Genomic DNA, 22,564 nt, shown 5'->3' on the forward strand with positions numbered 1-22,564 from the left:
TTGTGCAGTGTGGTGTGGCAGGGTGCTTTATCCTGCTGAAAAGCCACTTCCACTTAGGAATATTGTCAAGAAGGCGTGTACCCGGTCTATAGCGTTGATGATCCTAATCAGGTCTGCTGATCGATTGCTCCTGTCTGCCTTGCTGCTGAGTGGTTTGCGTCTGTATGCTCTGTATAGCTTTCTGTTTTGAATCTTTATTTACTATCATTCCTTGTTGTTTATATTGCTAAATATAACTTACTCATCACCTGACATCGCTAGCTTCAGTCTAAATTGTTATCGTTAGCACAACACGCTAGTAATTCGCTAGCCTGATAACGTGCCATCCGTGCCTGCCGTCTTTATTTATTTTTTCTCTCGCACCTTTTACGAATCCATCAAACAACTGTGGTGAGTGGGATCAGTCAACAAACACGATAAGCCATGTCATCTTCTACTCTTGTCACTTGCACTTCGTGTCACATGTATAGCATAACCTTCTCTGTCAGTACTAAGGGTATATAGTACATGTGATAAATGCAAGGAGATAGTCAGGCTGACGGAGAAGATTTCAGAACTAGAGACACGCATCCAAACTTTAATTGAGGATAGAGTGCAAGGGCTTTAGATACTGCTTTGGATGCAACTAGCTTAGTGAACTCTGTACATTGTTCGGTTCCGGCTGTAGAGGCCGTGCAGCAGGGCAACTGGGTGTAGAGTTCTCAACGGGCCTGAAAATTACAACCCGACCCGACCCGGCCGGTGGCTTTTAAAGCCCGGACCCGATGTAACCCGACACATCAACATGAATTATCTGACCGAACCCGGCCCGCGGCCCGACGCTGCGTTATATCCGTTATAAACGGATCAACGCATTTATTTATTTTTTCTCATACACGTATTATCATGACCAGCAGACGGGAATTCAAATCAACCTTTAATGTTCACGCCTTTTAACAATACAAACAACTGAAACAATAAACTTTAAATATATTAATAGGCTATATAAATATGCCTTAAATAAAAATCTTCACACAATAATAAATAAAAAGAACTCAAACATGTACCCAGCCAGCGGGCGGGCTACTTTTCACACCACACAATTTTTGAAGAGTTTTTAAACAAAATAGGCCTAGCCTACAAACATAATCGTATGCTTACTTTTATTTACTTTTCATCAACTCCATCTTCTTCTCCAGGCCAGGCTAAAGGCGTTCACGCAGCGGCGTCAGGTCTGCCTCCGCCCCTCTCCATGATGCACGTTGCACGCAGTAGCCAGCCTTTCTTTACGGTGCGATGATTAATAAATGTTTTTTTGTTTTTTTTCACTGAGCGGAAAAGATTAAGCCCGACGTCCGACCCGACCCGAGTCATTTGTTTATATTTTCGACCCGAACCCGGCCCGAACCCGCGGGTCCCGTCGGGTTTGTCGGGCCGACCCGACCCGTTGAGAACTCTAACTGGGTGACCGTGAGACGCTGTAGTCGCGGAACAAAACACCGCTCCTCTGTTCCGATTACCATAACAAATAGATTCTCCCCACTCAGTGAAACACCCACTGTGAATCCTGTTGAATGTGCCCTAATTATTGGCAATTCTATTACACGGAACGTGAAAATAGAGACACCAGTCACCATAGTCACATGTTTGCCGTGCGGTAAAAAAATACTTAACTTGATCGTACAGAATTAGTCAATTACAGGCCGATCTCGAATCTACCTTTTCTGTCAAAGATACTAGAAAAGGGAGTATCCTCACAACTATGTTCCTTTTTGGAAAGAAATTATATCTGCGAGGATTTTCAGTCAGGATTTAGACCGTACCATAGTACCGAGACAGCTCTCATTAGTCACAAATTATTTGCTCTTATCATCTGATTGTGGTTGTATCTCTCTATTAGTGTTACTCAATATTTGTGCTGCATTTGATACCATCGACCTCAACATTCTTTTAAATAGACTCGAAAATTATGTTGGCATTAGTGGAATTGCATTAGCATGGTTTAAATCATACTTATCTGACCGTTATCAATTTGTAACAGTAAATTAAGAGATGTCTTATCGATCAAAAGTTCAGTATGGCGTACCACAAGGCCCAGTACTAGGACCGTTGCTGTTCACTCTGTACATGCTACCCTTAGGAGATATCATTAGGAAGCATGGAATTAGTTTTCACTGTTCTGCAGATGATACTCAGCTCTATATTTCTTCACGCCCTGACGAAACTTACCAATTCACAAAATTAACGGAATGCATAGCTGATATAAAAAACTAGATGACTAGTAATTTCCTACTACTTAATTCTGAAAAAACAGAGATTCTAATTATTGGACAAAAAACGTCCTCACGTAATAACCAAGAATACTGTCTAACACTTGTTGGCTGCTCTATCAAGTCTTCGTCGTCGGTTAGGAACCTGGGTGTGCTCTTTGATACCAATCTTTCATTTGAAAGTCACGTGTCTAGTATCTGTAAAACCGCATTTTTCCATCTTAAAAATATATCTTAATTACGTCATATGCTCTCAATGACAAATGCGGAACAATTACTTCATGCGTTCATGACATCAAGGCTAGATTACTATGGGGGGTTGCCCTGCACGCTTAAAGGTTGTATCAGTGATTTCAGGCCCCCCCAAAAATTGGATCACATTCATCTAATCTTTCCTAACGATCCGCTAGCTGCCCGCCCCATAAGCATGCCGTCAAAAAAACCGCGTCTCTGTAGGCAGCCTAGGCTCTGAGATCTGCACACAAAAACAATTGGTTTCACCAACCACTCAAAACCTATTAGCATTATTGTAATGCTATTATGGGTGGTTGCCCTGCACGCTTAATAAACAAATTACAGCTGGTCCAAAACGCAGCAGCTCGAGTTCTTACCAGAATCAGGAAGTATGCCGCCAAAAAACGCGTCTCTGTAGGCAGCCTAGGCTCTGAGATCTGCACACAAAAACAATTGGTTTCACCAACCACTCAAAACCTATTAGCATTAGCATTATTGTAATGCTATTATGGGTGGTTGCCCTGCACGCTTAATAAACAAATTACAGCTGGTCCAAAACGCAGCAGCTCGAGTTCTTACCAGAACCAGGAAGTATGCCGCCAAAAAAACGCGTCTCTGTAGGCAGCCTAGGCTCTGAGATCTGCACACAAAAACAATTGTTTTCACCAACCACTCAAAACCTATTAGCATTAGCATTATTGTAATGCTATTATGGGTGGTTGCTCCCTATTAAACATCGTACATTTTTTTTAAATATTGCTGATTACTTTCAAAGTACTAAATGGTTTAGCTCCGCAGTACTTGAGTGAGCTCTTAACGCATTACAGTCCTTCACGTCTATTGCGATCTCAAAATTCCAGGCAGTTGATAATACCTAGAATATCAAAATCAATTGCTGGCGGTAGATCCTTTTCCTATTTAGCACCAAATCTTTGGAACAGTCTTCCTAACATTGTCCGGGAAAGCAGACACACTCTTTCAGTTCAAATCTAGACTAAATACACATATCTTTGGCCATGTATATACATGATAACACATTATAGACTTCTATAATTCAATGTTAGGCTGCATAGTTTAGGTCAGCCGGGAACACTCCCCATAAATCCTGATGTACCTGTTACATCATAAGAAGGCGTCTACGCTAATACTACGCTAATATTAGTCTCTCTGTTTATGTTGAGGTTTACCGCAGTCCACCGTATCCAGGCTGTATCCAGATCTGATGAAGGACCTGCGCCTGGACATGACGACAATGCAGTCCTGAAGTATCAACTAGGCTCTCCCCTGTGAAGGCCTTCTTCCCTTCCCTTTACCTCTGTACAGATAAAACATTGTCATTTTATCTGTACAGTCACCATGTGGCTACGCGGACGCGATAAAAAATTCTGTATTATACATTTTTAAGGCTAGCCAAGTAGTTTGAGGGTCGATTTGTAAAGAAAGACTACACGCCTGCGCACATACAGTACTGTGCAAAAGTTTCATTTCTTTTTCTCTTTTTGGGAAAAACTGTTCTCACACTGTTATCCTCCCTTTAGTTGTCAGTAAGTTTTTTTGCATGTTTTTTTTTTTCTGGTCAACTGTCAGATTTCCCAGTATTTGTGTTCTGAAGTTGCCAGAAACTGACTGGAATTATTTTTCTTTTTTCATGTCCTATTTGTTCACTTGACAATAGCAGTCTCACCAAGTGACCTTCACGCGCCTGCTTACCTTTATTAAACACACTTCATCGCAGATGTGTGTATACCGAGGGTCTTCCTCACTGATCTTTCTCCAATGCAGTTGCACTAAAACATTATTGACCCAGTTTTGCTTCTATTATCACTGTAAAGCTTAATTATCAACTTAAAAGCACTATATAAATGAAGGTGACTTGACTTGACTTGACTATAACAATATTTAGGTAGGTGGCACGTGTCAAATTTTTTGCCACAAGTATGGCCGGACCCAGGGTTTCCCAGAAGAGCATTGTCCAGAGCATCAAGCTCCCTCCACTGGCTTGTTGTCACCCCGAAGTGCATCCTTGTGCCATTACTTCCCCAGGTAAACGTTGCACACGTACACGGCCGTCCACGTAATGTAAAAGAAAACCGGACTCATTGGACCAGGCGACCTTCTTCCACTGCTCCAAGGTCCGGTTCCGATATTTGTATTGATGTTTGTAGATTTCGATGGTGGACAGGGATAACTTGTGCCACAGTAGACCTTCTGTTGGCTCTGATCAGACTGCCTTCATTGCCCTCTTGCATCGATTAGCCTTGGGCGTCCAACACCCTGTCGCCAGTTTGTAGTTTGTTCCTCCTCGGACCACTGTTGGTAAATTCTCACCACTGCTGACCGGAAGCGACCCACAAGCCTTGCCATTTCAGAGATACTCTGACGCAGTCGCCTTGCCATAAAAATTTGCCGCTAGTCAAAGTCGCTCAGATCTTTGCCCATTTCTCCTGCATCCAACACGCCGATTACGAGAACATAGACCTTAGGGCCTTGTTAGCAGATGATCAACGAAATTTGTTTGTTAAAGAAAGTATATGCCAATTAACTAATATGTGAAATGTAAATGTTTTACACAATTTACTTAAAACGAGTTTGATCTGACTTTATTTACGTTAAACTGCTAATTGACTATTGGCCACTGGTATAATATTTAACCAAATTTGATTATTATAATTAACTCATTATTAAATTTACACTCGTTCATTCGGATTCTTATCACTTCGAGTCTCACTGAGGCCGGATATACGGATCTCATAATCACAAACTCGTCAGTCTTGTTCATTAGCAGAGGCAATTGACTAATACCTTTAGATGCCGCACCATGCTTGCTTATTTCTAAGTATGATATTTAGTCTCCATAGGTCTGTACACACGTAATTGAGACTATATTTAACCAGAAGTCATGACCATTACCATAGAAATGAGCTGACCAATTTAACTTCATCTAATGGTAACTTTATATAAATCATTCCATGGTTTCCCATGGACACTTAGTTAGAATAATATTACGATAATCAGAGGTTGAGGCTTATCCTATTTTGATTGTTGTTCTTAATGGGAAATTTCATTATTAGCCTCTACAGTCTAAGTACACATGACTAATGCCTTGCCAATGTGTTCGGTGGAGTCCGATACTAACCTGAGCGTAGATTTTTGATGGTATGGACTTAACGTAATCTACTAGTTAATAATTTCAGAGTAAGTCAGAATTCATTCAAATTTAACAATTTATTATTAGTCAGATAAATGGATCATGCCAATTACATAGCCAATTCAAAATGATCAATACAAAACAAAGAACTGAGAAAGAGCTCAGAAATGAAGAGTAAAAGATGCATACCTGACCTCAGAAAAACACATAATGCTGGGTACAGAATCGCTGGATACGAGTGTTTTGCAACATTTCTTTAATTACTCAGACCAAGACAAAACATCCCACAAATGGAGACATGAGCTAACAGTGACCCCAGACCTAGATAGTTTACACCTTTTTGGAGACAGAGGGTAATTTGCATGAAAGACACCCACCACAGTAAGCAAAGTATCTCTAAACTCTTAAAACTTTTATTACCTTTTGGTTTACTTCTGAGACTATTGTAGCCTACCAGTTGCACTAAGACATTTCAAATAATGCCAAACATGAATAGTGCTGTATAGTATGGTAGCTATTCACATTAAACCATAGATTTTTAGGTGAATTTCAGGATGATCTCAGCAGTGAAGAGAAGAGATGCATGGGGAAAGAGAGAGTGAAAGGAAAGAAATGCTGATAAGACCGCATTAACACTGAGGTGTGATTGCGTCTCAGATGGGGATGCTAATTTTGAAAGAGGGAGTTCAAATGTTAGTTTCCAGAAACGTCCTTTGTTTTCTCAGGGAGTAGTTGCCCTTCTCCAAATCTAGACAGCACAAGGGAACAAATTAGTAAAACATGCTGATGTATTAGTAAGTCGTGGGAAAGAATTGTTAATTTGTGGCCACATTATACATATTTTTCCACCGCATGTCATGTTTGGGGCTCCATACTAAATATATTAACATCTCTAATCCCATCCGGTGTAACTCTCCACTGTTGTGGCTACCTGACTCTCCCCTGTGTAATGAACCTTGGACAACATTACAGTTAACTGCCACTTTAATATCTTAGATCAGTTACCGGCCACACTATGATGCTTAGCCTTAATGCAGGGTTATGGGCTGAAATCTGATCTCAGATCAGCAATTAGTTTGATCACACACTGACTGTAATTGGTCCTCTATGGTAATGTGGTCGTGTCACTTTTCTACCTCCACACATAAGGGTCACAGCGACTGCACACTTGAGTTCAGTTCTCCATGTCTTTCAGCGGTGATCCAGCTCTGTCCCTCCATATCTCTATGGTACTCTGGCCTACGGGTCATTTTAATCATGTGCTCGATGTAATCTATCTAAATAAGGTCTGTACCGCTCTGAGGAGAATGTGATGGGACATGTAAAACAGGTGAGTGCATGATGCCAAATTAATTTATAACAGATATAATGTTATCTATACCAAATTTTTTTTTGTTGCTAAAGTCTAGCAAAGGAAGTGAAAGGCAATATAGAATTATTTTCTAATATACATACTTAATATTATTTTATTTTTGTCTCTTTACTGCAAAAATAAGGCATGCATATATATAGGCTACACTACCAGACAAAAGTTTGGAGTAATTAAAATTTTGTATGTGTTTTTGAGAGAAGTCTCTTATTCTCACCAAGGCTGCATTTATTTGATTAAATATACAGTAAAAACAGTAATATTGTGAAAAATTATTACAATTTAAAGTAACTGTTTTTTATTTTGATATATTCTAAAATGTAATTTATTCCTGTGATGGCAAAGCTGAATTTTCAGCAGCTATTATTCTGTCAGTGTCATGATCCTTCAGAAATCATTCTAATATGCTGATTTGATGCTCAAGAACCATTATCATCATTTCTAAAAAACAGTTATTTTATTCTTTTTAATAACGGAGTAATTGAATTCAGAGAGAATTTTCTAAGATTTTATAAATGTTATAAATAAAACCAAGAGTAACCAAGAGTCCAACCAAAATGGACAGTATTTCCATTTCTAATTCTTATGATTAAAAACCTCCTGGTATCTTGTCAATTATACACATGCGTATGGCAAAAAAATCCTGAAGTTTAGTCTCTGCCAAAATGTCACTATTAAAAAGTTATATATTTAGGGTTATGATAAATATTTTTCTTAACATTTAAAATTAAAGCAGTGTAATAAAAATAAATATTTAATATTTCTTCTTTTATTTAATAAATCATATCAATATTATTAGCAGTTAATGTTAAATAATTCAATGATATACAGTAGTCAACATTTGAAGTGGATCAAAACCTTTCATCAAAGTTATATGAATTTTGAACAATACCCGTTCTTGTCTTAGGACAACTTTGATTAACTTTTTTGATCCACTTCAAAATGTTGACTACTGTTGACCACTTAACTGTAATATTTTATTCCTAAACAGCAGCGGTGTAGTACCTGAAATGAGATCTCCCTCCATGGGGCACCAGATTAGTTGTGCATTGGCTAAGCTTTATCCGGTTACCCTTATAAAATCACTTTGGGATTGTTCATTATTTATAAGAGGTTTTGGAAATGGCCCCATCTCATAGTTTACTCAACAATTTCCTCATCTTTCCTTATTTCCCCCTCCCTTTCCTCCTCGTTCTCCTGAACGTGAGTGTAGAAACCATAGCTAACTGGAAAGGATATCTCTACTACATCACCTTACTCTTTCTTGTTCCATCCGTTATCTGGCTTGGCGGCCAGTCAAATGAAAGGTATCGCCTCCCTGCATTGACTCAATTTCTCTTCACGCTGCCCCTGATCGCGAACTTAATTGCTGTTGAGTATTGTCTTTCTGGTATAGGCCTCTCCCCTCCATCACGTTCTTCTTTGTTCTTCTTTTTTTTTTCTTGGTGTGACGTGTCCTTACCTATTTGGTCTGAGGCCTGCTTGAGTTACGGATGCATTTGAACCTGGCGTGTGACTGGACCACGGCCTTCAGTAAAGGCCAAGGCTTGATCCACAGCCAGCCCAAACCCAATTCAACTCCTGTCATTCAACTCCTGTTAAACTATTCATAATGGCTTGGGTGCCAGGAGGAGGCCGCAAATATGCAAATGCTCTGTTTGATGAAGGTCCACCAGGTGTACTTGAAGAACAGAGATGTTTGACTGAAAGATTATCAGAGTTAGAGCAGAGCTGGTAATGTAGAAGTGTGTCATGTAGAGGTTAGCATGGAGAACTGAACTGAACACAACCAGAGGTCTGAGCTCACATTAATCTTTTAGCAGAAAAGCCAGTCCCATATTTCATTGTGATGAGCACAGTGAAAAGATAATTCCCTCCAAGTGTCCATTATACATATCCCCAAAATAAATAAAAACAATTGACAATCTAATAAAAAGTGACTGTTTTAGCCACTTCATGCTTGCATATTGTTAGCTTAGCAACATGCTAAATTGCTACACATGTACGCTGCGTACGAAATTGAATACTTTCCTACTACATAGTATGCAAAAAACAATACGCCAACAGAGTAGTATGTCCGAATGCATAGTATTCGAAAAACAGTAGGCAAAAAGTCCCCGGATGATCTACTACTTCCGGTGAGATTCTGAAGTGTGCATTCGATGGACACTTTACTATCCCATGAGGCCACGGGAGAGGATTTACAAATGGCATTTAAGCGACGTAACTGATGCTGGTTGGTAACGTGATAATGACAACATGACAGATGAAGTACGTCCGAATTTCATTCATACTACACACATTCATACTATATAGAACATACTTTTTTAACAGCTGCGAAGGAAGTTCAAATTCAAATGTAGTATATACTCAAGACAGTATGTGATTTCGGTAGAGTTTTCCAAATTTTGTCACTTTTGAGGTTCTATTTCAGTTATGCGACCTTATTAAAAGTGCCGTTAGTGAAATTTTGTGGGCAAAAACTCAATTTTCTATTGTCAATAGTGTAGCGATGTAGGAAGCATGTCACTTTCAAACCAAGAAGTTGCAAAGAAAAATTGTTGCAAGGGCTGCAGTTTTCCTGCACAATTGGGCTATTTTTAAAATGCAGTCATGAGAAAAATGACAGGGTTTCATTTTATAACATACCGTGGCCACAAAAAAAGTTAATTGTGGAAATTAAAAGACAATATGTGTTTTTAAGGGCAAAAACTGCCATACCATTTTATGGCTGGCGATCTCAGTGTATTACATTGTGAGTGTTATTCCTATTTATAAATCATATTTTAAACAACTAATGCAAAGTGCTGAAAATTAAAACCAAAAACAAGTAAAATAAGAATTAAAAGGCTACCACAATAAAAAAAATAAAAAAATAGAGATTAAATTAAATACATTCATACTACATAAAAACAAGTCTAACTAAAATCATTCAAATAAGATTGAACACAGAATAAACTAAATAAAAATGTCTGTATTTTTAGCCTTAGGCTAGTTTCCTATTCCTTTTGGGCAGGTTTTGAGTCGGCAACGGGATGAAAATACTACTGAGACCTGCGAACAACTGTAAATGTAACTGCACCTTTTATTTGCTTTTAGTTCCAATCACATTGGCAAATTTTTGGCAAATCTTTGCAGGTGATGTACAGTAATTTCAATAAGAATCCATGCGATCAGGAATTTCATGTGAGGGTGAATTTTTCCCCCACAGATTTTGCAAAGGGTTCAAATTGGTTGTGCCATGTTGGCCATGTTGAAAGTGACTTCTGTGTGAGCTGTGCGTCATAAATCGCAACACTATTGACAATAGACAACGGGCCCTTTTGGCTGAATTTTCGCTAATGTGACTGCAACTTAGACACCTAGACAGTAGACAACTTCTAGATTTTAGAACAGAGCCAATGAAGGGTTATATCTCATCCTTTAGCATCAATATCCCCCCTGTCTTGTTTCTTGATGAAGTAATGGGAACAGAGCCTGTCAAGTTTATTTAGATTTCAGTTGATTTATAATTCATGTTCAATCATGCCTTAATTCATTTGACATCAAATGTGGGCTGCAAATATTTAGTTACATTGCCTGTATGATGTTACTGCTTCATTTTGATAATGATGTTTTTTTGTTTTTTAATCAGGGTGATGTGGTTTTATACACCGTAAGCAAGCACTCGTATTCTGGGATCCAATTCGCAAGGGCGCAGTGAAGATCTCCTGTCAAAAAACAAACACTGAAACAGGGATTGCCATTGTGCCGGTACTCTGTCCCAGTTCTACCAAAGGAATTTGACTACATTTCAAGGAAACAATAACATAGGGTGGAAAACATCTCAGTTTCCTTGTGGGTGAACCATCAACATTGGTGACTCTATCTGACAAGCTTCTCTGGAGCAACGCACATCGCCGATGGACCAGCGAGTGCCGCCAGTGCTGGAGATCGATGTGGATTTGGGCTTTGCCATCTTTTTTCTCTTTCTTCTCTTTCTCTTCTTGTTTGCTACTGTAGTGCGTTGCGCTCAGACAGTTGTGGATCCATACGGAGCCATCTCAACCTCCACCTATCAGGAGGAGCAGATAAATAACTAATATCCTGTGATCTCGCCAATCCAACACTGGATGAAACACAAGGATTTTATGAAAACTATGCATTATGCAATGATGAACAATTGTCAAATTCTCTTTATCCTTATGTCATTTTAATCATGAAATGAGGTCTGTTATGCCAGAAATTAATAAAAACAAATTATGTCATCCAGTTACGGCCAAATGTTTGAACAAGCTGGAAATAAAAGGAACTTTATGTAAAATTATTTTGTGTCCTGTCTTCTATTTGCATTATATTTATTCTGCATAAATTCAAATCAGTAGGCTATAGATTCAAATCAGACACTTTCCTACCAAAGGAACTAAAAATACAGAGAGCGAATCATGTTGCTACAATACTCTGAGCTAAGCTATTTTTTTTTGAAGAATAAATAAGCACAAAGACTTTCAGAAGTCTTGGCTGGCTGGAGTTTTTTGCACAACACTACTGCAAGTCTTGACAGGCGCCTTGGGCTGCTGTAGGCTACGTGACTAGATACGTAATGAGTCAGGTTCAGTGGTTTTATTGGCAAAACACCGGGCTCGTCCGGGATTTGAACCCGGGACCTCTCGCACCCTAAGCGAGAATCATACCCCTAGACCAACGAGCCAGACACGGAAGTAGACGTATGCAATATTTACCTGAAATTTACATTAGCCCACGTCATATATAGCGGAATATTTAGGGGGAAAAATGGCAAACGACGAATATAAGCTAAATTTGATAATATCATGCAGCAGTAACGCTAAACCTCACATGCATTAACGAGAGTGTTTGAGTGACGTGGCCATGATAAATGTAGCTTAGGAAATAAACAAAGTTTTTGTGTTTAACGAGCTTGTTAGAGGGAGTTTCTAAACATTAGAAAATATTTGATCTTATTCACTGACCTAATAAAACTGGGATTTAATTTAAAGTTTAATCCAGTTTGTTTTGTATTCTAAACCAAATTAAGTATGTGTAAAAATCGTCGTTCATACGGTGAATTAGCCTGACAAATTAAAGTCCTTTAGAATAAATCCAATGTATGATTATGTTAATAATTAAATTTGAAATTGTCTTCAAATTATAATCAATATTGGTTTTTATTTATTTTTATACTGGCAATGTGGACCAAAACGTTTATCAAGGAAAATATATTTACAGGAAAATAAGTCACATTTAAAATACTCTCATTTCGTGGGAATATCGGATTTCATTAGGCCCAATCAAGTAAACAGAATTTGTCTAAAGCCACTTTGCCTGCAAAAGTGATGTTGCTGGTAACTTCCACTATCTGAATGGGGTTTTCAGCTCTTCAGATAGGCAGGCATTGATCAAGCTGGCTCACATACTGAGAGTCACTCTACCATTTGAGCCAAATCGTCTACACGTGTAGGCCTACTAGAGATCTTTCAAAGATTACTGCCAAAGCAGGACAGCCTGCATGAATAACCTGACCACAATTCACTTATCTGATGAAATACACCTAGCCCATTTTACCTCAGGTTGTTTTGATAATATGTGTTAGATAACCAGGCCAAAATAATAGGCAATTATTTTTAACCTGCCCAACATTTTCTCCTGAACATCCTCTGTAAACCCTGGGCATGTAGCCATTCAGGAGCCTATTGGCAAACTCTCATTATTCTATTGTAGCAAACAAACTGCCCTTGATCCCATAATAGAACTGTCTGTTTTGGAATGCTGGTCAGGAGCTGCTGCAGCAATTGCAGTGACCCATGAATGATGCTTCCCAGCTGAAGTCTCGGGGTGGCCGCATCTGCAGACACTTGTCTCTCATCATTAGCTGGAAGTGAGCAGGCTTGATTCCTCCTGATGTTGTGTGGAGGGAGTTATGCTCACTAAAGGACAGGTCAAGTACATTATTAGTGCACTTGAGATGGCATTAGGAAGACACTTCCCATTACCAGCTGCATATTCCACATCAGAACTCCCCCTTCATCAAACAGTTTAACAAATTAATAGTGCTCATATCAGACTTATAAATCAATAGGCCTGATGAAAAGCTCAAATGTATAAAACAACACAGAAAACAACTCTTACAAAAACACCATGGTATGAAATAGTAGCCTGCCACCGTATTTTGAGGCCTATACAATGTACATACAGAATAATTGCCATAATCATGCACCATGATATTTAGCCTTCATGAAGGAACTTCAAAAATAAAAGACAAAGGTCACCATGATATCTTATCTGAAAAAAACTCATGCAGATACCATACTTTGGTAGCTACAATTTGGTAGGATATATTTTTGTTTATAAGATAGTCTCATTTTAAAACATCAATAAAAATAGGCTAAAGATCATTAAAATAAATAGTCATCTTTTACCATACATTGCCAGCATATATTTTATGTAGGAACCATTAAACCCGTTTATACATGTGTCCTTATTATAGCCTATGTTTTTTTTAATTATTCAGATAACCAAACTACAATATAACCTACCTAACACTCAAAAATAGGGAGGAGAAATAAAAATAAAAACAACAGCCAGGGGAAAAGAAGATTCACACAAAAAAAGGCTAGAAAAAAAGAAAAAAAGTTACGTTCTGGTATTGACCTCATCTGCCTCTACCAACATGTCCGCGCTCTACGTCCGATGACGCATTTCCGTTCACGTCCGCGCTCGTCCGATGATATTCGTCTGCTTCCGCTTGGGACTTCCTTTCTGGCAGCGGCTTAATCTTCGCCAACATGCCAGTGAGTACCAGAGAGCAAAAACATGTCAATATACACCTCAAACAAGCCATCAAGACCTAAATATTGAAGCGCGTTCACGAACATATCCATATTACTGACCTTAATGTGCGCGTTGCCGCATGAATGAGAAGATGAACATAAAAATAAGTGTTAAGTCCTGAATGGTTCGGAAGCGTGCGTTCGCGCTCTCCATCAAGATGGCGGCGCACATATAACAAAACATGGACGTTTAACCGTAACGTGTCGCACATTTAAGTATAGATGTGTTTATGCAGTCTGACATTATTCATTCATAATCTTAAAACGGCTAGATTGCTTAATTCCCACATCTGAGATGTTACAAATGGCTTAATGACTGTAAACGATTACACAAAGCTCTCTGGAGTTGCCAATATTAACTGCAAATGCTCAAGACTCAAAGGATTTTGAATGGCTGCCTCAAAATCTAATGTGATGGCTACTTGGACACTATTTTTGGGCATCATAATGCACACTTATGTAATGCCCAAAGATGCTGTCTGGCTAGGCAGCTCACCATATTTCAATACAAGTTTATGTAAAGTAGCTGGTCAATTGGTGTTTAAAAGCATTTTCTCATGTAATACCATGTTATTTATGTAAATAGCTCGCAAAAGACTTGCTGCACCCCACCCCTGAGGAGGAGAGGAGGAGGCACAAGAAGAAGCGACTCGTACAGAGTCCCAATTCTTATTTCATGGATGTCAAGTGTCCAGGTGAGTGTCCTTCACATACTCAATATACTGGATGATTGTACCTGTCAGAGTCTGGATGGTCTTAAACGTGTTTTTATGTCTCTCTTATGTTTCAGGATGTTATAAGATCACAACGGTGTTCAGCCACGCACAGACGGTCGTGCTTTGTGTCGGTTGCTCAACTGTGCTGTGTCAGCCCACCGGAGGCAAAGCTCGACTCACAGAAGGTTTGTTCGTGATTTTATTAAGACTTATGCCTACTACAGACTGCGATTTCGGCAATCCTTTAAGATCATTACAAATCACACCGTATGACATGGATCTAATAAACTTGGGTATGACATGAATGTAGACTGTACGATGATGACACTTATTGAATGCCATGACGCAAGTTTGTATAGAAGAATAAATCATCCACAGCATATGCTAGTGGTAAACAGAGCAAGATGAATCGCATTTGGTTTTTATGTGTGCTGAAAAAAAGTGGAGTAAGCGAAAGAGGAGAATATGGATGTGGTCATCAGACACTGTCAGAAAATGATCGCAGACCATCTTTGGTGACAGCAGCCGTCTTTGAACCTGAACCTTTGAGCCACGATTAGTCATCTTTCATCTGGGACAGCCCAAAATTGTACAATGTGACAATTTTACATTAGACATGTTTGGGAGCAAAAGTGGAGTGGAAAAATCTAATAAGCTGTTTGGTTGTTTATTAGAATGACAGTCAGAATCCCTCATATCATCAATAATAACATTGCGATAATGTCATTCCCTTAAGAACTGAGGTTTGACATTAACTGTAGTAGATCTGTGTTTTTAAAGGAAAAAATAAAGCATTACTTAACGAATCAGGAATTTGCCTTTCTTTGGATGTAAGGAATGATGCATAAGCGAAGTTGTCCATTTGGAATGCAGACTTTTAGGGTTGAACTCATGGAAATGAGTGATTGTGCTTACAGCGAGTTTTACTTTTGATGCTGGAAGTTCTGTGATGTCATTGGTTAAAACTGTCACTATATTGTAAATGGCTTTGAAGTAAATGAACTGCAGACAATACTTTAAATTAGCAGCCGCCATCTAGTGCAAACATAATTTTGGCTCCGACTTCAAATAATGACAGATTAAAATAGTTTTTCATTGAGTATGACACCATGTGAAGTCTTTATTGTGAGTTTAGATGCTGAAGTTCTAAACTCAAAGTCATTGTTCGCATAAGCTGATTTTGTCTGATTTGTGGTTATTGCAGTTATACAGGGGTTTTGATGTGCATGATATTGTTCCTGAATATTCATTATTGTTTTAGGCCTGCAGTTCATTATATTCTCTGACATCTTTCAAACCTTAAAACTCAGATACTTAGCTATATTTTGGATGGATGTTTGTGGTTCTGCTTTGGAACAGAGATTTATATGGTTGAATCCTTGATGGTTTTTGTGTGGTTTTGTGCTGGCAGAAGCAAAGGGAGAATAAAAATGCAAAAAGATAATAATTGCAATGGTCCATTGAAAGGTGAAGTTTGTAATTTTTGTATTAAAATGTCTTCTATACCAGCTTAATATGCATTGATAACTAAGCCCTTCGTTGGTATTTTCCTGAAAAGTATGAATTCTGTAGCTCTGTGGTGGGATTATTTGTTTGTCCATATAATAGAAGATATGTTTGTGCTCAGAATTTTTGTTTTTGTTTTTTGGTGCTGCTAAAGGCGCATAAATTACACTTCACAAAAGATTACAGGATAAAGACAAACGTTTGAGGGCATTGTGTGGTGTTCTTCATGCTTTTGTTGTTAATGAGCTTAGCGGTTGTTTTTGATAATGACCTCTCTTTTATTCTCATTCCTCCAGGGTGTTCCTTTCGAAGGAAGCAGCATTAAGATCTTTTCTGGATGCTTCCTCAGAGAGTGAGACGGAAAGAGAGAGAGAGACGGACCGGCCTCAGTGACAGCAGCCTGATTATTTCAGGCAAGAGATGAGGAGATAAAACCAAACACCTTTAGAGGTCTGAAGAACCAACGGGAACACCCTTTCAACCTAGTGTCTCTTTTTCTCTCTCTGTCTCGGTCTCAATAAAATGTTTGGGCTACAGTGATGTTGTAATGAGTTTTTTGTTCAAACTGTCAACCACTAAACCCTGTTACCAAAGTTATTTGGAGGGAAAGGATTAAACAAAAATAGTAATTATTTTAAGACTACTTTCCTATATATACAGTATATATATATGTATGTATGTATGTATATGTATATATATCATTTTCTCCTTTTTTAACATTTATTCCCGTGATGCAAAGCTGAATTTTCAGCATTGTTCAGGGTCACATGATCCTTCAGAAATCATACTAGTATTTTGAATTGTTTCTCTAAAAACATTTGTTGAAAATTATGCTGCGTAATATTTTTATGGAAATAGTTTTCTAAGATTCTTTGATGAACAAAGTTCAGAAGAACATAATTTATTTGCAATAGAAAAAACTTTCTAAATGTACTATCTTTTGATCAATTTAATGCATTCTTGCTGAAAGTATAGATTTCCTAAAGTGTTAGTGACACCAACATTTTATTTTATTTTATGTGAAACTGCCATTTTGGCCCGGACTCCCTGGAAGAAGAGATTTCATATCTCATTGGGACTATCCTGTTAAAATAAAGGATAAATAAAAATAAATATTTATTGCTAGAATATAAAAACATACAAATAAATGTAAACCATTAAAAAGGTTTTAAACGATGTAATAGTCCAGATTTTTGGTAACAAACTTATTTAAATAAATTTAAAACAAAACAGCACATAATTTAATTTGACCAACATGGAAACAAGTATTTAAATTGGAATAATCCTAGAACTAGATATATTTAACGTACATGTTTTCCATGAGAATACCCATCTGAAGTGGGAAAATGCGATGTTATATTACTTTAGCAATAATGCTTAGGTTGTGGAGTGGAGTTTATTAAAACGCAAAGGGTAAAAATGCATAACGGTTGAATAGCTTTTCAAACAGCATTTGTGCGAAAGTCATCATAGTATTCATAAAAGGTTCATAGAGATGACCTTCATTATAAAGGCCATTGGACTGAAGACAGATGAATAGGATATTATTGAAGCTAGTGACTTATTGTGGCTAACAGAAATATTCAAATAGCATCAGTGGATGACATTTTTATTTATCAATACCTGAGAGAAGGACTGCAAGAGGTGGCACTTTATTTGACAGTATATGTGCACTTATTTGTACTTACAGTGTACTAACCTAAGAAAGTACTGGGTAATACAAGGTAATTACATGGGTTAAGGTTACGTTTAGGGGTAGGTTCAGGGTTATTAACCAGTTATTGTAATAGTACATAGTGTACATGGGGAAATAGGACTAACCTTCAAGATAAAGTGGTAGACCAAAAGAGGTTCCGTATCTTTTAAGTTGTTTGCTTACGATACTGTATGAGATGAGCTGTAAATAATTCCCTATTAAGTACGGGAATGTGTCAGTGTGCTAGAATACTCAAACTCATCTACGCAGCGTTTAAAATCCCACAGTGCAGCACATTGACAGAGAGCAGCCTTTGTCAGGAAACAGTGGTGTCATGTCATTTAGTTTCCCAGATCATTAGTTGATTGCTTCTCTCTGCCGAACTGCTATCTTTAGTGGTTCCTGAATGATAATATGATGAAATCAATTCAATTGTATTCTCTACCCTCCAGGAACGAGACCGGTGTGCAAAAATGTCTCTGTCCCTGCTTAACCAAATCAACTGCAAATTGTGGCTGCCTAATGATGCCTTGTGGGAATGAAACTGCAGACTCATGGGAGGATCTCATGATTACTTTCAAGAGTCAAAACTTTTGAACATCACAGTACTTTCTCTTATTTATTTTTCTTCATGAAATCATCAGGATGCATCTTTACCACATGGTGTTTTCCTATGAACCATGTTATGGAACAACGCAGTCACGCTATGGATAATAATTTTCCCATTATGAAGAACATTAGTCTAAGTACCACACACTTTCTCTCTTCATTTCATATACTCGAGCAAGAGCCCAGATTATACCGCCCTGCACAAATGCAGTTCCCGAAATGACCACATAGTGTCAGGAAATCTGTAACCCAGAAGTCTGCTTTTGCACATCTTTAGCACATGTGGTTTTCTGTTTTGATAACCTCATAAGCATTTTGAATAGTGTTACTGGTCACCAAAAGTTGTTAAACAGGATGAGCAAAGGGGGTCTGGGACCACCAGAGGGACACGAGTTTAAGCAAACAGTGTAAAAATACTTAAAAATAAGATTCAAAATAAATAAATAAACACTTTAAAGAACATCATTATGTAGCTTCATAGAAAACGAATATTTCCCAAATTAATATTTAAAATTTAGATTTTTCTTACAGAATAAACTGGATCTTTTTATATAAGAAACTATAATACCTTTTAAATTTTAGGATTGGTTTGCCTCATTCGAGCAGATTTGAGGGTCAGTAGCATCTTAAAAGATTGAAAACCCCTAGGCTGTGTGGGCTATTGGTTCTTGGTTCTATTGGGTAAACAATTGCCTCACATTTATTTATTGTGATACAAAAAGATGCTCTCAAGGGTGAACTTGACCTTCAGCCGCCACAGTCCCGAAACTCACTCAGGTCTGGGTCCATTCAGTTATGCAATCACCACTGAATGAACCGAACAATTCCTGCTGGACTTTAAGTTTCCACTCTTCATTTGGGCACTCACAAACAGCTTTTAAGCATTCCTTTTTTGAAGAACAACAGTTTTGTGAAGGTCTACTAAATGCAATCAAACATCTTGGCATCGTCATTTTTAATGGCGCTGTCTTTAGGTGATATATTAAACGCTTGTTTTCCATGACATATCTATATGTTATACCGCTGTTAGGCTTTCTCTCAGAGAGCAGTGGGGTGTGAAAGCCTCTCCAGATGCCTGACTGACTGTAAGCTCCGCTCACCTCGGCTCCCTCCCCGCGTGAAGAGGCTACCGAAGGGCATCTGTAGTAATAGGGTAATCTATTATAGGGCTCTCACTCGCTCTCTGGTTTCCCATTCCCAGGCCCCTGTCTCAGCACTTCGTCAGGACGAATGAGAGGAGGAGTTTAACTAAGCACATTACTGTGTGCCACTTGCATATCCCAGCACTTCCTCAATTAAACCCCCTCCAATATAATCTCCGTTATCCCATTAAGACACACGCGCACACACACACAAGCATGCCTGAACATGCTTGACTTACTGGTATCCCTTACAAATTTTTTTTTTTGTATAGGCCTACTTGGAAAATTTGCCAATTTCAGACTGTTAAAAAGCAATTAGCCTACATTGTATAGGTTTTTTCTTCTTCTGAGATACTAAGAATTGTGAATTATTTTGAATGTACATACATTTTAGAACTACAATATTACTCCAAATTAGCCTTAAAGAACCATCTGAACAAACAATTTCATATTAAGCAATATTGCGATTTCCCAGCATGCATTGCAGATGGATAAATTATTGAAGTGTGCATGCCATGAAATGGAAGTCCCTATTGTATCCCTTTTATTCCCTATCAGCAGCGCCATGGTATGAAAGCGAGGCTGAGGGATAGCCTTAACGTGTTTTCAATGGCATCCGCTGTAAATAGTTGTATAAAACTCACTGATTATTAGGCCTACTTAACGTTATACGTTTTTTTGTCTACTGCAACTTCTTGGATAGATATTTTGCTGTGTTTCGTCAGCAGAAGAATCCAAAAACACATTAAATAACAGTACACTGAAGAGATGTATGTCTATCCCTCACAGCCTCGCTTTTATTCCCGACCGGTAAAAATCAAAGATGGCGCTGATGTCAAAATGAGGTCTATTGTGACCATAGACCATAGACAGTATAAGAAGTGGACAGAGCCATCTCATTGGAACTCAATTGAGACAAGTGAAGCCCATTTTTAGCGATTTTTTAGGACTTCCGTTCCTGACGCGCAGACTCAAACTGAGCTTGACGACGTAGATGTGACGTGACCAACCCGTCTTTCTTCTAGTGGCTGTGGCATGAGAAATCTGAATCATTCCCTTCCGAATCTTGCAGAGACGGAGAGCGTGAGTAGGAGGTGTCCACGAGCTAGGAGCAGGATAAACTTTTGCTAGGTATTCTGATTAATTATTTTGTCATTTTGCCTCCACGTCTTCCCGATTGCCCGCGAGCTTCTCCTCCCGTCAATACGGTAATCTCTCTACTGTGCGACAGAGAGTCGTGTGGTTATGACGCAATCGTTAGCCTACTTTTACAAAAACTGCTTCTACGGGGCCATAACATAAGCTACAAGGTAATGGAGCATTTTATACATTGTCGTGTTTCTTTAGAAATAAATAATGGACAAATGGAGTCTTTAAACGCCTCAGATGTGAAGTTATTCGCTGTCAAAGTGACGCCAAAATGAATGGGAGTCAATGGGATGCTAACAGCAGGTGAAGTTCTGCTACAAGATGGTGGCACGCGGCCGGCTTCAACTTCCGGTCGACTTACTTCCCGCTTGCCATAGACAGATTGTGACAATCCATACACAGCTTCTCGAACAAGAAACAATGTAGGGCGGGACTTGATTTTGTCTATCGGGAACTGTTTGGATCATTGGCGTTTTGAGGACCACATGATAAACGCGCGATGGACGTCAGCTGGAACATTCTCTGCGTTGATTTGGCGGTAATAACAAATCTCATTATTCAAGGGGGCGATATTTATTAGACATTAAAATACCTCCGGCATTAAACTGGATGTTTATTATTCAGGTAAGTTGCAAAACGTACTGTCTCTGCTTTAACTTTTAAATGAGGCGATTATATGCAAACGTAAACCTAAGTTAGCCTAGTTTTCTAATATATGTTTCTGATTTGTTTGGCAAAAATGTGTGCTCGCCTCAGCATGATGTTGAAAGAGAAAACAGACAATTTGCAGCATATTTTGTGTGTCTTATTAAAACTTTTGAGTATAATTCATTTTACTTTCTTTTTAAAATAATTTTCAAAATGAATTTAATTCATTTACAAAAAGCGGGCTACAACGTTTCTGCCTACACTCAGGGTTCAAGATCAACACACTATGAAGATTAAATAGTAGGCTATCGCTGGTGAGGATATAGACAGGATTTTTTTATTGGTAATTTAGACATACTTTTCTATGTATTTTTCCTATTCTGTGCTAAAATACTTTTTTTCTATTTAAACTGTTCTCTACTTTAATATACTTTATAATGTAATTTATTTATTGATGATAAAGCTGAATTTTCAGCATCATTACTTCAGTCTTCAGTGTTACATCCTTCAGAAATCATTCTAATTATGCTTATTTGCTCAAGAAACATTTCTTCTGTGATGCTTAATATTTTAGTTTGAACCGCAAGCATTTTTTTCCCCCAGTATTATTCGATAAATAGAATTTCTTTGTAAAAATCGAATTGTCTTTACTGTCCCTTTTGATCAGTATAATGCGCCATAGCTGAATCAAAGTATTAATTTCTTTTTAAAAAAGTCTGACCCCAAACTTATGTAATATAATAATATTTAAAGGCACTGTTTGTTGCTTACACAACATATCAGTCTATTACATAGGGCTGTAGTAAAATGATAATTATATAAAAAAAAAAATTCAAAACCTTTTCACAAGAAAAACAGTCTCCTCCGTATAACAAAAGTTTTTCTAGTGACCACGCTTATCAATTCCTCTCAAGATCTCACTTTGAGAACATTTATGATTCTATAAGACCAGGAATGATGGAGAAGGAAAGTAGGACAAAGAGAGACGAAACAGTGGAAGATTAAACCAAATGTGATTTTCAGTTTCAGTTCAAGATCAGTTTCCCCTTTTTCCCCCTTTTTTAGTCTTTGATCTTTCTCCCTTTGTATTCCCAATCCTTCTTCCCATTCATCTGTCCTTCTCAGGGAATCTCAGAGATTTGGGTGGAGAGAGAGCTGACTTGTGAGTCTCAAATCAATCAGGTCTTTTTTTCCTCTTCTCTCACTCGCTGCAATTTGCCGACATCATTGGGCAAGCTCTCTCTCTCTCTCTCTCTCTCTCTCTCTCTCTC

General features: G+C 38.2%; 2 protein-coding genes across 2 annotated transcripts in view; both read left to right on the forward strand.

Moving 5' to 3' along the window:
- Positions 1-10,892, forward strand: part of cers2a (ceramide synthase 2a) — a 30,163-nt gene extending 19,271 nt beyond the window's left edge. Inside the window, exon 12 of the mRNA XM_082187239.1 lies at positions 10,635-10,892. The gene's annotated coding sequence lies outside the window, so the exon portion shown is untranslated. The remainder of the gene's footprint in view (positions 1-10,634) is intronic.
- A 2,820-nt stretch (positions 10,893-13,712) lies between these two features.
- rps27.1 (ribosomal protein S27 isoform 1) lies at positions 13,713-16,585 on the forward strand. Its single transcript, XM_082185805.1, has 4 exons — positions 13,713-13,788; positions 14,414-14,522; positions 14,618-14,728; positions 16,346-16,585. Exons 1-4 carry the CDS (start codon positions 13,783-13,785, stop codon positions 16,372-16,374), a joined length of 255 nt encoding a protein of 84 aa, XP_082041931.1. The 5' UTR covers positions 13,713-13,782; the 3' UTR covers positions 16,375-16,585.
- The last annotated feature ends 5,979 nt before the right edge of the window (positions 16,586-22,564 follow it).

Source organism: Leuciscus leuciscus, assembly GCF_965113295.1.
Source record: "Leuciscus leuciscus genome assembly, chromosome: 12".
Lineage (NCBI taxonomy): Eukaryota > Metazoa > Chordata > Actinopteri > Cypriniformes > Leuciscidae > Leuciscus > Leuciscus leuciscus.

What these genes read in the sequence shown, in the direction of transcription:
- rps27.1 (XM_082185805.1), top strand. An exon ending in CATGGATGTCAAGTGTCCAG is followed by an intron (nt 14,523 to 14,617) that starts GTGAGTGTCCTT and finishes CTTATGTTTCAG; the next exon opens with GATGTTATAAGATCACAACG. An exon ending in CAAAGCTCGACTCACAGAAG is followed by an intron (nt 14,729 to 16,345) that starts GTTTGTTCGTGA and finishes TCATTCCTCCAG; the next exon opens with GGTGTTCCTTTCGAAGGAAG.